The sequence below is a fragment of the Neodiprion fabricii genome, chromosome 4 (genome assembly GCF_021155785.1).
Source record: "Neodiprion fabricii isolate iyNeoFabr1 chromosome 4, iyNeoFabr1.1, whole genome shotgun sequence".
NCBI lineage: Eukaryota > Metazoa > Arthropoda > Insecta > Hymenoptera > Diprionidae > Neodiprion > Neodiprion fabricii.
In genome coordinates, this window is record NC_060242.1 from 22,473,197 (window position 1) to 22,487,695 (window position 14,499).

Consider the following 14,499-nt stretch of genomic DNA (forward strand, 5'->3'; position numbering starts at 1 on the left):
ATGATGTTTCGCTATCGCCACACGAAAAGCGAGATCCGACTTGACGACGTGTACGTGCGAGGAGGTCGTGCTTGGAATTTTATCCGATATCACGGCAAAGATTGACGATTAATTTTTCCATTTTAAAGGTGATTTCGGTATTTGGTGTCTTCTTTTTTTTTTTTTTTTTTTTTTTTTACGCTCGAAATCATTTTGATGCCGATTACGTAAGGGATATAAATTTCCCAAGTGCAAAACTACCGCGGCATATAAACGCGCAGAGGATCGTGCGTTTTCATTGAAAGACCTGCAACGGCTCGTAGGAAAGTATTTCCTGATCAAAAGTATCCCGTAAGTCGGGCCTCGCGCATGTTCTGCCTTCAAACTGTGCGTAACAAGCGCCGACTCAAGTGCCCATCGTCATGATAGTCGTTTCCTATGTAAGCAAGTGCGTGCTTCGCAATGTCTACCGCCGATAAATCGTTCCTTGATACAACTATTCCCTTGGACCGGTGCTGCAATTCGTGAAATTCGGTACCAGAGCGATTATAGTCTCTGTGGAAATTAGGACATTGCCTGGTAAGAAAGTTGTTTCTGATTTTTTTTTTTTTATTCTTCTCGGACAATAAAATTATACCGAACGAGTGACCGTGTTCAGTGTTTAAAGTACTTAAGTAAAATAGAAATCTTAGATATCGAGTTAAATACGTAGAAAATCATTCGGTGACGATCTAAATTCATCCGTAGCAATAAATCGTGCTGCGGTAAAAAATTGAACCCATCGGTGTTTTGGATTAAAATTAGTCGTTACATATGCTTAATGAATAAGGATCGTAGATTGTTGCTACACCTTGAAGTGTCAACGACGAACGATAAATCGACGAGATACAGGAAGAGGAACAACGTTACCGCGTTTCCTGAAGTTCTACTTCCGATTCAAGGTTCACGGTAAGTTCCCGCATTATGGCAATAATAAACAGACATGGATGCGTGTATAATACCAAAGGTAAGAGGGAAAAATCATGTAAAAAGCGAGTTGGAATGAGGTAGAACATATTTCGACGACAAAAATAGAAGTTTGAATCATGTGTGTAATAGAAATTATGTTTTCGAATCATTTCGATTATGAGTAATACTTTTTACTAGGTTTTATAATTAGAATCACTACAGATTATTAATAGTATCATTGACAGGGAATGAAACGATTATTTGCATGCCTGAGTTTCAATACTCGAATTTGCACGTTCAGCAAATTCTGTTTGCGACCGTAACTTACACATCGATAAATTCACTGCACAAATTTCGAAGGCTTCGTCGACTTTCCTTGAAAGCCACGTCCAAGTGTACAACGTTATTGGTGAACGAAACAACTACGTAATAATCACACGCGAGCAAGTCATTACTCTGCTCCTATATTTCAACTGCATAATTTCGTTCAAAATATATTATTGCGTATCCGTTTAAATGTAACTATTCGACACCAATTGACTACCACGTTTCGAAATGGGAAAAACCTCGCATGTTACGTTGTGTAAAAAATTGTTCGAGTCGTCAATCCTCTGGTTTTCACCGGAGGTATTTCCTGCGGTACGAAATGATGCAATATCTTTGACATTTCGATACGTGTGATAAGATGTATAATATTTCGTGTGAACGACTCACTAATTGTGAAAAAGCGTGTTCTTGAGTATAACAGTCGTTTATCGTTTCTGTTTTAAAAATTTCAAAAAATCTGTGTCATATATAGAAAGTACGACAAGTTCTCTAAAATCTAACATCAGTTTGTCCAATAGGGTGATTACGTTGTATCAATATAATCTGAATGTCACTTGAAATTGCATGAATAAAAATAATGAAATTTTATTTGCACGTTTTCCGTAACAAAATGTGAATGTTCCAGGAGAAACACCCATTGCATGTATTATAGTACGCCAAGAAACCACGTGATAATTATAACATGTAACAGTTCCGAGCAACATCGAGCAACGGCTGCAACTGCGCTACCTGTGACCTACACAGACTCGTAACAAGTTCGTACAAACCAGTTTTCCCTCAATAAAAGAATTCTCCAATGGAAATCCGCACTCGCGTCATTAAGATTGGCGTTAACTTTCGGATAACGCCGTGCGTTCGGATCATTCAACCAGTTCTAAGTCGCTGGCCATCATCTCGTGATGTAACAAATCTGTCCTAATAAATCAGCGCGGAAAACTATCACGAAACTATTATGAAATTTCAAACGACCGACGTGGAAATTTTAATCATCAATTAGATGTCACCGAGAATATGAAAGTCACTAAGAAATCTAGAGTGAAATTATGGATTGCTCACGTCATAAATGGACTTTTCTCTGTAAGTAGGCAACTCGCTGTCTCAGGCACTTTTTAGCAAAAAATTTTTCAAGTAAACATCGAACAAAGTTTCTTCTTCTTCTTCACCAAATTTTAACTCATTCATTCATAATAATTTTTGTAACACCTCCAAAAACAGTTCCCTGGCGTGTCCCGAACACAGGATTGGAGTGATAAGACAAAATATTTGCCGTTTGTTGCAATTTACCAAGATTTCGCTACAAGACGTTGAAAGTGTATTATATAATACACAATATTTTTTCATAATAATATTTTGATTTGATTTAGTTTTTGTCCTAATATGATTTGAAAAGTATCCCAAAGGGTTGAAAACAGTCCCTTGTAGGCGATTTGAAAATAATATAAAGATATTTACAAAAATATACTATACTATGCAAATTTTGACGGGCAAAGCCAACACCAATATTATAATACAAAACTAACGGTGTCTTTTTATTCGTTGTAATTCAAAGATGAACCTGACATGGCCGCACGGGACTGTTCAAATTCGCCAACTTACAGAGAAAGAGCCAAATACATCGCAATCTGTTCCTACGACGGCATGAAATTTCGTCGAGGAAAGTCGGCGGATGCTTTATTTCGTTTGTTCGAAAGGTCTTTTCCCGTTTCGCAATGGGGCCACACCACGATCACCGTACAGGTGATAAGAGCCACCGATAAGGCACAGGCGCGATCGTCTAACGCGAGCGGCTCTCTCGATACTCGAAAAGCGTCGATTGGGGGAAACCAGCTTCGGCGCAGAGGTATAACAGCAGGTCTCCCGGAAGGGGTGGAAATGCCAGCGACGCCAGGCGTCGCGAGGTTGATACCAGTCCGCAGGTCGTCAGCTGCTCTGCAGCGTTACTCGGTCGTTCGGTGGTGTCGAGTGATTTGCTGCCTGTTCGTTGTGGTCGCAGAGAAAAACTGGGTCTCCTTAAAGTTGGATCGAGGAGTTCGCAGTGGCGAGATAAAAGTGTGGTGCTCAAAAATCCGTACATTTTTTGTTACAGTGGTTGACGTTTGAAAGGGTGATTCGAATCAGTTTGAAAGATTCGTTTTTACTCCGTTGGCATTATTCTTTCCTCTTTCATCTTGCTGTCTTTAAGCATTGGCAACGATAAGTTATAAATGAGAAATATCTTGCCTTGTAGTACAAGGTTAGTTACTATTGGTGCGAGCTTAAATTTAATTCAATGTTTTATTCAGACTTTGTTTCAGTTGTTTATTCGCATATTTTCTCTCTCTCTCTCACTTTCTCTCTCTTGGTCCGATTCTGTTAATATTATTTTATAAATAAATTGATATGAAGCAGTGGAAAGATAAATTATGGGAAAATTCATCTTTCATCTACGTCGTTATAGGCTAGACTATGTCTGGTACGCCAATAATGCGGCACTAACAATATGTATAATAATAATGAGTATAAATGTAATGGTAAGTAAACATCTGCGTAGACAATTTCAATTGCAGATTTAAATTGCACAAGGATTCAATGCCACATTCTTGTGTACTTCAAATCTGTTGACGTCGTTCCTCGAGTCAATATTAGGTACTTCAAAATTTTATTACGTCTTTGTAGATATTTTTGAAAAGGGTTCTATACGGTCATAACGAATAACAAGAGTCATTCTTCAGAAAAAATATAGCCGATGAAAAGTTTAAAATCCGATATGCTATCTCATTCTTCGCAATATTCGCTAGCATTAATTTATAAACGAAACAAGAAAAGAGTTGGACATAGTTAAAGAGAGAGAGAGAGAGGGATAGGGGGAGACAAATATAGAGAGAGAACCATGTCTTTTCCATCAGGCGAAGATTTTCTCCGTGTCTTATGTGAACATATTTTTCCTAACAATTTTAGTTCATTAATCTATTGCCACCTACTTGCAAGAACGGGTTGATCAATGGGATTGATAAAAAAGACGCATTATTTTGCATTCTTTGCAGTACAGGGCGATGACGCCGTCGCGGACCGAATTATTGACGAAAAGTAAAGGCGGAAAGAGGGCCGACAACGAATCAATATCTCGCTCGCCCTTACGCACCTGGAGATCATTCCTGCAGGAGGGTTGAAGGAGGATAAAAGTTCTCGCCCCGCAGCAGCTGATCAAAGGATAATCAAAGGGACATCAAAGACAGTTGACATTATGATAGCTTGCTGCGTCCTGGCCGGTGTCCTTGGCGTCGTCGTCCTCTTCTATGTCTTCCTCGAGGTGCACTACTTTCTGCGCATGTGCCTGACAGTGCTCTTGGCGAGATTCTGCAAGAAGCAAGTTCACATCCTCGACGAAACATCGGTTTACGGTACGCATTTTTACGCATAAAGGCATTCGAAGGCGAAGTAAAAAAAATTTCTCATACTTAAGGCACTGGTAACTGTCGTGTTAAAATCCCAGACTATAGTGACGATGAGGGATATGTGTCCTGGTATTTTGAACCTAATGACCATCCATAATTATCCATCATCGGTATGCTGGAAAGATCTCTGAAATCAACTTGAGTTTCGTAGTTTCGCAGTACGACTTACTTATGTACTTTATTTTGTTAAATATCTGACAAGAGTTATGCAAGATTTCAAGGTTAGGCAATGAGTGATCCATCTGAAAAACTCTGGAAACCAGTGGTTTATATTTACGGAGAACTATTCACGGTAAAAAATCAATATAACTTACACCGTTGAAATCCTGAAAATTTTACGCATCAAAATCAATATTCCAGGATTTGTAGATTTTTCTTTCAAGTATAATTATCACCGTACGTCTTCTGAGATCTAATTTCGCGAATCGCTGCTTCTCTCGGACCGAAATCTCGCAGCCAATTCCTTTCGCTGTTACGTTCTACGATATCTCGGTCAATAATGGAATGTTTAACTATTGGTTTCTTAATATTTAAATGATAGGATCCAACGTTTGTAATATGTTACAAACGTCAAGCAATCCGAATATCTTTTCTCCTGCGCAGCATGGATGAAGAACGTCGAATCGTTCATTCATCACCACCGACAATACGGTAATCTAACTTCCCCTGTCGCCAAAATTCGACATCTTGAGATTTGAAATATTTCCATTGACAATCAACCGTGTTTTCCAACCAACGTCCACTTCGAGAAAGTACCCAATTCTTAATCCAAATCTGGAAACCTTACGTGACTCCCTTCGCTCGCAGACCGTGACCTGGTAGCCGAGAATCGGAGGCCACCCACGTAATATCCAGAACCGTATAAAAATAAGTAATTGTGTAAGTGAGTAAACATTTCCAGTTTCCATTCGGTTGTTCTTATCTCCGCAAACATCCTTACAAGCTGCATAATGAGCGATTTTTAAAATTGTCTTTGCAAAATATGAGTCAGTTGTCAGACGTATGGGAGAACGCGATGAAGCAACAACTATTTTATAATAGATGGGAGGTATATGTCGCCATGGGCACGGGAGAGGTGGTCGTATTGCAAGCTACTTCACCGGTTTGTTGATAGATCGAAACGCAACTTTCCTACGCTAAGAATTCCGATCGCCGATTCACATGCCCTGTATGCCTATTCGCTCGGTGTATAACGTTCTCAGTACGATCGATGAAAGTGAATGACTGACCGAGAATAGCAATCGCACATGGAAAGATTCCGTGCGGCGATGCTTTAACGGCTTCCATCTGCAGTGATTCACTTCTCGTTGTCGGTAAGTAATTGGGAGAAATGTTTCTGTCACGCGAAAGACGAGTTATGAAAATACTTAGACAGTGAGAGAAGCGATCTTTGAACAATCCCACTATTCAAATGTATCAGAAACTATGACTAACTATGATTAAGACTATGGTCTGCTCTGAATATGTTGTGCTTTTCATACACATGGGGGTAGTCAGTGCCGATATGGTTGGCCAACCATGTTCGGTATTTATCATGAAATTTCTACTTGAAATAAAGTTATTTTAACTAAATACTTCTCTCGGTATGACGGTTCGAACACTTTAACGCAGGATTGAATTACTGAAGTTTTACATGCAGAGAATGGTTTTAATCAGTCGTTAGATTTTTTTCATCCTTTTCGTATCGTAAAAAAAAAACCGCAATGACGTTATGCAAATATTGTTTGCTGCAATTATTAGGCAGCCATCGCTCTAGTGCTTTGAGCTTGAAAGTCGCACATTACATGAGCGACGGAACTGTTCGCTAATTACTTTTTTGTAAGGCTTCTGGATAAACATGTTACCTTGTAGAATCCTACTGTAATGAAGAACCACAATAAATTCAATGGAAATAAAATCAATTAATTTCTCAAGCATCCGTCAGCGCAGAAAATGAGACCACGCGGTTCGACTACGTCAATCTTTGAACTTTTAAACTTAATCCGCATACACGAAATAATATTAAAATTACACTGAAAATCCTCCGGTCACATGCCTAAATAAATTTGTACTTGCAGAAAATTATTTATCGGATTCATATGTTTTGTGGCTAGATATTATTACGCACGAATCGATTGATATTCATACCCTCGATTAGTTTGATTCTATCTTAGGCATCGAAGCACTAAACAAATATCTGAGCATTGATTCTAATCTATTTCAATTCTCGAAACCATCATAAAAATACGTTTGTCGGAAATTGGATAATTAACATGTACTACGAAAAATTTTCGGCCATGTCAAACAAAAAGATGCCAATCGTTGGTCAAGCTTATCCGTACCAATGTTTTTCGAATTCAGCATGCAATTGCACAAAAATGTTATAAGTGAAATTATTGGCGGTGAAAGTGATTTTGAAAAATATTGCACCATTCTACAGTTGGATTATAACCACAGCAGTCCCCATTTCCTCTCATTATCTTATCCAGCATGACTGCTCATGCTGTTTGCAGCTGTTGACGTACGTCACTGCCGCTTACTATTTGACCGTATTTGTGAAAGATTACATTTTTAAAGGAAGTAAGGAAATTGGCGTGCTCATTCTTGAGGATGAAGTAAAGTGTTTTTCTAAAGTATCGAATGGTCAAAAGCAAATTACCAAACCCTTAAAATTATCATCGTTTTTGTAGTATAAAAATAATTTTGTAAATATGAAAAACTATTTTAGGTGCTCTTGATAAGATATTCCAACCAGTGGTCACTTGCAACTTTTCATTCCATGAATATTTTATTATGTCACACTTTGAAAATTTATTTTCTTCAATTTTCTTCTATGGACGACTTTTTATCAGTTCATAGAACAGTCTGATAAACTGGTAATCTGTGATGCGGTAAATGGATTGAAAAATGCTTTCCAATTCCAAAACATCAATCTCAATCACTTGTAGGTAACACTGACAAACCGTAACAACGAATATGTACAGCCCTTTTCACACTGCAACTGGTATTATTCTATATTTTCTCTATTTCTTTTCAGGAGTTTGTATAACCACCGACATAGACACGCTTCTTTATCATATGAACAACGCTCGTTATCTACGAGAGCTCGACTTCGCCAGAGTTGACTTCTACGAAAGGACTAATCTCTATCGCGAAATAAGAGCACAGGGATCCGGAGTCGTTCAGGGTGCAGCCACCATTCGCTACAGGAGATTTCTCAGGCCGTTTTCCGTTTACAAAATTACATCAAAGGTGGATACTCCATGTTTTATTATTTTTAACGTATTGCGGATATTGCTTGTCTTGCCGAAATCTATGTCTATATTTATTCTGTGATGATAGACTAGATAGACCATTAGGCTCTGGATTTTAGAGCCATAGATTCTGGCATCGCTGATATTATAATTTCTCGTAAACGATGATCAATGAAAATGACTCTTTTACTACTCCTCATATTGAATTGAAAATATTCGTTACCTGTTTTGCATTATATTTTATTGGAAATGAACATCGATACTTATTTTACTCTTATCGCAAGTTTATCGCTCGAGTAGGCATACAGAAATTGAATTACGTTTCTTACAAGTTTTTGATTAATAGAAATTCATATTTTTGGTGGCATCATTTTGCGTGCACCTTTTCCGCGACGATAACTCCTCTGACTTATCTATTTCATTATTTCACATAAATGTAGACTGAGTATTTGCAACGCAGCTTATGTATTATTGTCGATACTCGTCAGTTTTGTGCGTATGAATATAATTAAAAATCAATGTTTGTGTATTTTTGAAATTTTTCGGGGTTTTCAGCGAATTGACGTCGTGCAATTCGTGATCCCTGAATCGTATCAGATTAAAATGACGTGACAATGTGTGCTCAGTAAGCAATAAGTCCTTTGTCATCAGGGATCAATACAATCTGTGCGTGTTGGTTTAGTAATTATAACAGGTTTGCTATCTAGCCCTATTAGAACGGAGATTGGTTTTGGGCGTTATCAGCTTTCTCTCCAACCGCACTAAGCCCTGCAATAGACTTGTACAATTAATCGTTTAGTTGAGAGAATGATTAAATGAAGCTTGCGATGAATCCGTTAACCGCACAGACCTACCCTGTAAAAACCTAGAAGCTCAAAGCTCTCTGAATACGTAAAAAAAGCCTTACGATGATACAAATATTACGTATTTGTAAGTAGAATGCCAATAAGACACGCTCCAATGGCATAAGACAAGTATGCCTATTACCTGTACACGAAAACTATTACAAACATCTTTGTGACTCACACGAATTGTGACCCACTGCAATAATCATCGCCCGAAATTGCTACTTAGACGCACCGGTTGATCCAGCAAGTGGAAAAAATTCAATTGCACATAACTGATCACGGTTTGAAAATGATCTGTGCCATAACGTCTCTGATGAATCAAAGTAGGCAAGAATCAGATACTTTCCATCGTTTCATGCATTGTGAATAATTTTGTAAGCAGAATTATGATGGTTTTTCACAATTCGTGCAGTGAGTCAAAAAATTTTGTGCCATATTTCGGCTGTAGGCTTAAAAGCCGGTCGTCCTTCTCTTGTGTGTCGTATTACTATGTAACGACTAAGTTCATGCATCAATCCAATCGTAAATTCATCGTCAATATATTTTACGTCGTAAAGTTATCGGTTATTTTCCTTGTGTACTAAAATGGCGTATACCAAAATGTGTTCCATTGAACCGCCCGCTGAGGTTTAAAGTTTCCTGTACCGTGTTTCCGGTGTGAGACATATCCGTGTGTCACCTCTCTGTGTCATGCTCGTGTGCCAAAAAGCTGTCCGCATTTCATTACGCCAACCAGTGAACAAAATTTTGTATCCATCACGTAGAATTGACATTACCTTGATTCAAAGAAAATCACAGTTATAACACCCGGAGCGTGAATGACCTCTACAGGAACTACACAATTTCCACCATAGGCGGCTATGACCCATATGTTAGACTCATGAGAGTTACAGAACAGAGATGTAAAAGTTGTAAAACAGATACATAGAAGATCCACGAATCGTATAATTTGTAACACTAGGATGTTTCAGAAAAAAACGATCGCGATTTCCCAACATGGCACTTCCTAAAAAGTTTGTTTCTCATTTTGCACCTGAAATACTTTTTTGAAACGACACTCTTTTCAATATCATTCAAGCCTGGTACCGAAAGTAAGTTCGCTGCTGATGAAATGAATCACATTCTTTGACTTGGACACGAATCCGCCTGTCGCATTTGAATAAGGTCTGTGAAATCCTGTACAACAAATCTTATCCAGACAAACGCGAAATTTGTACTGAGTCGTATATTTGCTCCAACTGCTTGCACAGCTTACTAAATTCCGGAACTGCGAAGTGAGATTACACGAATGGATTCTTGCGTCAAACGGATAACCGTCTCTCGGTAGTGTTATCGTCTGAAAGCGGCCGTTAGTCACCTCAGTTTCAATCATCATTTCCTGCATGCGCAACTGACTCCAGCAAACAATGAGCAGGAGCCATTCTTGCTACGGAATCTGCTCTCTCAAGGCCTGGCTAGCCATTAAAAAGAATATAAAAAAACCTTGGTCCCACGACTTTCCCATTGCTATTCGTCCCGTGATATTGGTTCGATTGGACTATATGCATGATTTTGAATAGCATCCTGATAGATCGTACATGGCTCAAGACATGATTTGTGCCAAAGTTACGACTTGCATGTAAACGTTCAGCAGTCTAACTCATTCCTTTTCTACACGCCTATCTATTTATGGTGTTTCATTGATCAATTGGCCTACTTCTTGTACAAACTGCTTGGATATTTTCTAATTATTTAACGGTTGGCAATACTGGTGACGAAATTTTTTCAACGTTTTTACATATTTTTCAAACGTTTGCTGCGAAGCATGCAACTTGTTTACCTCGATGGTATACGTGTAATCGATACTGTGCATTTTTTGAGGAGTTAACCCCTTGTAGCCCATAATCATAAAGTTTAAATAAATAGCATTTAAGGCCTTGTCATTAATACCTTCCGTATGGATTTTGTAGGATCTTATTTAGTTTGTTACAGAAATGTCACAAGGAGCTACAACGGGTTAATGCATTGAAATATAGCAATGCATAGACGTGTAGATGTAAATAAAAAAAAAAAAAAAACAATCTCAGTCTACGTTTTTTAAAGCAATTCCAGCTATATTAATATCGATCTAGTGTATTGTAGTAATCTAGTTATCGTTAAATTTAAATTCTCTGGATCATTTGCGAGAATTGTTGCTACGTGAAAGAATACGTAGAGCGATTCCTGAATGTTCAACTTAATTTTATACATTAAAGCTCGTCTGAAATTGCGAATGAATTTTTTTCAAGCTCTTCACTTTGCAAGTGCAAAATAAACAAGGATCTTCCATGAAAATGTTGAAAACGAGGTGTCTTTTAATTTTTCAGATCATCTACTGGGACGACAAGTCTATTTTCATGGAACACAAGTTCATCAGCTCCGGCGATGGATTTGTTCGAGCTATCGCAATTTGCCGTCAACGGGTACTCGAGTGCAGTGCCGAAGCCGTTATGGGGGTGCTGCTTGATCGCGGAGGCAAAGTGAACGGAGGACTGGAGGCCGGAATTGCCCCGACAAGTGTACGTTAATATTGTAACATTATTTCGGCAAACAGCCCTCAAGCTCCTAGAGAGACGAAACTGATACAGCGCAGCTGAAGAGCAATAAGCGTTAGAAATAAGGATGCAAATCGAGATGAAAAAGGTGTCCGGCAATACTGTTGTATGTTTTTCTATTAACCGAGTATGAACTCGGTTTATTATTAGATATTATTTATGATTCCTTCCACACTTTTCTGTAAGTAGGAGTTTATAACTTTATCAACCGAGTTACGCGACTCGTGTACTTTTGTTGAACGAATTAACGAATAGGAAACTAACTTGAATTTTAACAGGTTATCGCTTGGGGTAGATTGAGAAATTAGGGAAAGTCTTTTACATTACTAAAATTGGAAATGAGGAAAAATTATTACTTTTGACATACGCTGTTGTGTTCGAATTGCAAAAATTAGAAAAAATTATAACGTACTAGTTGTGGGATCTTTCGGAATTCTATAAGTGACAACTTCTGTAATGATAGTACACCAGACATTTTTTTTATGACGCATTTAAGCGAGGAGAAGTAATCTAATATTTTTAATTTCATTTACTGCTTTTAGATTTCTCGAAGAATATAAATCTTAAGACAGGCTTCAAATCTGCAAAAAATATATGACCGTAATGTCTGTTTCCGGGATAAACCTGTAAAATCTGTTATTCTTGGACAAGTTTTTTATCACTTAAAAATCCGTGAAAATTCATTGCCAACTTTTCGAGTTCAATCAGGGAACTTATTGAAGTGAACTTCATTGTTCGAAAATCTTGAAATAACTAATTTGAGATTGAGATAAAGGTCGTTCTTACTCACGTTTGTTAATCCTTTTACACGAAAGGCGTGATTACGCTTAAACAGACATATTTTTGGATACTCAACATCAGTTTTAAGTAATTGTGATTTCTATATTCGATTTCAAAAAATGTTGTAAAAACTTGTCAAATAAAGGATCAAATTTGCATAGCTATTCTGCAGTATGCTATATATCGTCATTTAACAAGCGGCATATTGATTTTCAGGCACCACACGTGAGACCGGAAATTCCACCGGAAGTTGCCTTGTGGTTGGAAAGTAACGAAATTTCTTCGGCGAGCTTGCGCCCGACGCCAGAACCCCCTCGCTGCTGACAGAGGGATGCCGGAGTTTCCGTTGTGAACGACGTCACGCCGGCGAATTGCTACGAAACGACTGTGGTTTAAGAACCATGAATGCGAAAGGCGACTCATTTTTAGCCTTTGAAGCGTGAGAACGAAGGAAAACAAAAATGAAAAAAAAGACAAAGGACGAGAAAAAGAAGAAGCGGACCCAAACGAAATCTATTGATGTGGATAAAAAAGTATCGATAAACTTTTTATCCTTATAATAACTTTGTATAGGAATTACTCATGTAAGATGTGACTCGTTCGGTATCAGATTGCGCAGAAAGGTCAAACAAAAAAAAAAATATATATATATATATAAAAAATGGCTTTGAAAATATGCATCATTTTTTTACATCATTTTTTATATCACTTCAAAAAATACGGCTTAACTGTACCGCCTTGAAATTTTTTGATTTATGAAACGACTTTTTTTCGAAAAGAACCTGTTTTCTACATATTTGCGAAATTCACTTTTACCGGTATTTAATTAATTAAGTCGTGGCTCTCATCTACAGGCATCATGTTGCCGATAGCGTACGTGTACTTCGATTCTGTTTACATAAATGACGAGTTTTTATAGAAAAAGTTTTCTAGGATACCTAATTTTTGAAGAATATTCGAGAAAAAAAAATTGGCCAATTGTGAATGAAAAATGTATGATTGTCGAAAATCGTTCTTGTATTTCGTTCTTTAATTTTCACTGTGATAAATAGCTCTAACAGTTATAGATTGATCTCCCTAAACTCCGAACGGCAGCATTTTGAAAAAAAAAAAAAAAAATCATTAGCATATTCCGTCCATTGGTTCAAAATTTATAAGCTTTCAAAAAGAGTACATTCGTGAAATATGTGAATAAAAATTTTGTAAAAAAAAGGCAAGAAAATCGTGATATCTGTACATTAGAGCCAAACTTTTTTGGACCAAAATAAGATTACGGGTGTTATTAAGTTTTGCTAAAAAATTATATGCCTTTTATTTAAGTAATTTTAAATTTTGATCTCGGCCTTCCTGGGCGATTCGAATTTGAGATGGAACGAGTCATACTTGTATTGGATACGCCGATCGATTTCTCAATGAAACCGGAAATACTTGTATTGTGATAATAATCGACGGAGGAAAGTTTGAAAAGTCTCTCGACGTTTACGGAATGGCGTATCTGTCTACGAATGTGAGCAGCACGCGTGTTTAAAAAGAAAAGTTCCATTTTGTTGTGTGCGGTTAATCTTTTATGCCCGCGTTACTTTTGGGGAAAAAGCTGCGTTGAACATTTTTACGGTAAAGTGCAATTCCGTGGAATGAGTATAAATTAGTTATAAAATAACCAGTGTCGGAGTGATCAAATCGCTCCCTTCTAGTCTCAGTCTTGTGTTCTTTGTAATCCTTACTGTACGATTTGAATTCTCTTCCTAATGACAGAAACCGAATTTAATATTCAAACGGTAACAATTAGCCTATAAATTTGCTAATCAAAATCAACATTACTCAGGTAATTTTGTCAAGGCTTCGCTCGACTGAAATTCTTTATCCAGATCGAATCGGAAGTCAAATAAATATCGATTTAGAACTAAATTGAATGAATATTATTTAAATTTAAATCCCAATGCTTATAATCCGAGGATGAATATTTTTTTACCAATTTTTATAAGAGTCAACCCTTTGAGAGGGAAGTAATGTTGAAGGTTCAGGACGTCGGTCACTCGTTTTCGCTCAGCTGCTGAGGTGATAAAAAAGCCAACCGATGGACGTTTTCGAACCAAAGTCAAATACTATAATTTTTTTCTACGATGTGATTATCGAAGTCGACAGCATTATTTTTAAGTATAATGTCAATCTGAAGAAACCAGCTGTTCCAGTTGATGTAGAAAAAAACAAAATTCGACAAATATCGTGAGGCACGAGAATTTTTCCGCAATCCATGGGGTAGGTTCTACTAAAAATGATTATGTCTTAAATTATAAAATGTTTTGTAATTTAACACATGATCATTTTCAGTAGGGAGGTCATTGAAACTAGTTATTGGTATTTTTCAAAAGACTTA

The 14,499-nt window shown here is 37.4% G+C and overlaps 1 protein-coding gene across 6 annotated transcripts; it reads left to right on the plus strand.

Moving 5' to 3' along the window:
- The first annotated feature begins 369 nt into the window (after positions 1-369).
- Positions 370-14,030, plus strand: LOC124180091 (protein THEM6). 6 transcript variants are annotated; one of them, XM_046565168.1, is made up of 5 exons: positions 370-927; positions 4,278-4,634; positions 7,705-7,919; positions 11,115-11,306; positions 12,339-14,030. In XM_046565168.1, exons 2-5 carry the CDS (start codon positions 4,478-4,480, stop codon positions 12,444-12,446), a joined length of 672 nt encoding a protein of 223 aa, XP_046421124.1. In that variant the 5' UTR covers positions 370-927; positions 4,278-4,477; the 3' UTR covers positions 12,447-14,030. The 6 variants fall into 6 exon arrangements, with proteins under 6 accessions (XP_046421124.1, XP_046421126.1, XP_046421121.1 ...); XM_046565170.1 differs by having other exon boundaries at positions 4,283-4,634; XM_046565165.1 differs by lacking the exon at positions 370-927 and adding an exon at positions 2,911-3,487.
- The last annotated feature ends 469 nt before the right edge of the window (positions 14,031-14,499 follow it).